General features: G+C 39.4%; 1 protein-coding gene across 1 annotated transcript; it reads left to right on the top strand.

Annotated features, from left to right (window-relative positions):
* Positions 1-456: 456 nt before the first annotated feature.
* On the top strand, positions 457-1,390 carry LOC117662243 (vomeronasal type-2 receptor 26-like; the record flags this gene model as incomplete). The annotated part of the gene is made up of 1 exon (XM_060690908.2): positions 457-1,390. A coding segment is annotated over one exon (912 nt), but the record flags the coding sequence as incomplete, so codon positions are not given.
* Between the last annotated feature and the right edge of the window lie 735 nt (positions 1,391-2,125).

Raw genomic sequence — 2,125 nt, forward strand, 5'->3', positions numbered from 1 at the left:
TAAACAATAAATAAATAAATAAATAAATAAATAAATAAATAAATAAATAAATATCACCCTTGCTCCATACAATCCCCCCTCCCAATTTCCCACAGCAATAAATGTGGCAGGCCTGAAGGCCCAATACAAAAGATGGCTTCTAGATCTGACACAGAGGGCTAGGTGTATTGTTTAGATCCTCTGAAGGAAAGGTGCATATATACAGTACTTAATACATCAATAACAAATAGATGCTAGTTTGAGCCATGCATAGTACCTCATGGAAACCCAGTTACTTGAAATTGATGCAATTTTAACCATTCCCCCTTTTATTTGGAATTTTTATTCCAATAAAAATTTTATTGGAATATTTATTATTATTTGGAGCTCATTTTATGTACTGAGCCATTCTTTGTAACTTGACTAGACAGGCTAAATTCTTAATAACAAACTTTGTTTATTTTTATTTTTTCCTTTTCAGATAAAGATTTTTGCTACCAGTGTCCAGAAGATCACTATCCCAGCAAAGCCCAGGATCAGTGCATACCAAAAGAGATCAGCTTTCTATCTTTCCAAGAACCTTTGGGAATCACTTTGACTATTGTTGCTCTTTTATTTTCCTCCATCACAGTCCTGGTCCTTGCAGTTTTCATTCAACACAAGGGCACTCCCATTGTCAAGGCCAACAACCGGGGCCTCAGCTATACCCTCCTGGTCTCCCTTCTGCTTTCCTTTCTCTGCCCTTTGCTTTTCATTGGTCGGCCTCAGAGGGCAACTTGTCTCCTTCGCCAAACTGCTTTTGGAATCATCTTCTCTCTGGCAGTTTCTTGTGTGGTGGCCAAAACCCTCACTGTGGTCCTAGCTTTCATGGCCACCAGACCAAGCTCCCAGATGAGGTCATGGGTGGGGAAAAGATTGGCCCTCTTTATGGTGCCTTCCTGCTTTCTCGTTCAAACCACTCTTTGTATTGTGTGGCTGATGAGCTCTCCTCCCTTCCCAGATCTTGATATGTATTCTCTGCCTACAGAAATGGTACTGGAGTGCAACGAAGGCTCTGATGCCATGTTTTATTGCATGCTGGGTTTCATTGGACTCTTGGCCAAGATCAGCTTTACAGTGGCTTTCCTTGGCAGGAAACTCCCAGACACTTTCAATGAAGCCAAATTTATTACCCTCAGCATGCTTCTCTTTTGCAGTGTCTGGATCTCTTTTGTCCCAGCCTACCAAAGCACCAAAGGGAAATACATGGTGGCTGTGGAGATCTTCACCATCTTAGCCTCAAGTGCTGGATTACTGATCCTCATTTTCTCTCCCAAAGTTTACATCATCTTGATAAGACCTGAGCTGAATAACAGGCAACAACTCATAAGAAAAATCCGCATAAACTGATTAAAGGAATCAATCTCCTTGTACACAATAGAATTTAGATTTGTGACAAAACCACTCTGTGTTGCAATGACAAGTGGCCTAAATGTTTTTTAAACAGAATAACTAAGTATAAGTAATAATAAAAGTAATAATAAAATATAAAATGTTCTATATTGCTTCATTCAATCGTGGCTATAGGTAATCTAGAGAATGATTTACCACAATGTATGAACAAACTTCCTGGTGTGAAAGCTTTAAACTAGTGATCTGCCCCCTGAAGCCATTACATTCAATGAGTCAGAATATTTAACAGATGTGGTTCCTAAATTTTGTAGTTTCATACTTTGAGAGTGTAAACAAGAATTCTTGAATGATATACCGTGTTTCTCCAAAAAGAAGGCCGGGTCTTTTTTTTTTTTTTTACCCCTGAAAAAATGGCTAGGCCTTCTTTTTTGAGTGTTCTAATTATTGACTCACCTTCTGGTGATGGCACCAACGGCCCCACCCAGCAGGAGCACGCCCCTGGCCCACTTCTTCTTCAGCCGCTTGCTGCCACTTGCATGCATTGCCCCGGCCTCCATTTCACCTTCAGATGCCTTCCGGCAGGCCTACATTTTTTTACTTTATTAAATTACATTTTATTTATTTATTTATTTATTTTATTGAATTTCTATACCGCCCTTCTCCCGAAGGACTCAGGGCGGTGAACAGCCAGAAGATAAAACACAGGAAATACAAAATCTAAAACAAATTAAAACAAATTAAATAATTTAGGCTG

This window comes from Pantherophis guttatus, chromosome 4, assembly GCF_059756535.1.
Source record: "Pantherophis guttatus breed Tessera chromosome 4, ASM5975653v1, whole genome shotgun sequence".
Classification (NCBI taxonomy): domain Eukaryota; kingdom Metazoa; phylum Chordata; class Lepidosauria; order Squamata; family Colubridae; genus Pantherophis; species Pantherophis guttatus.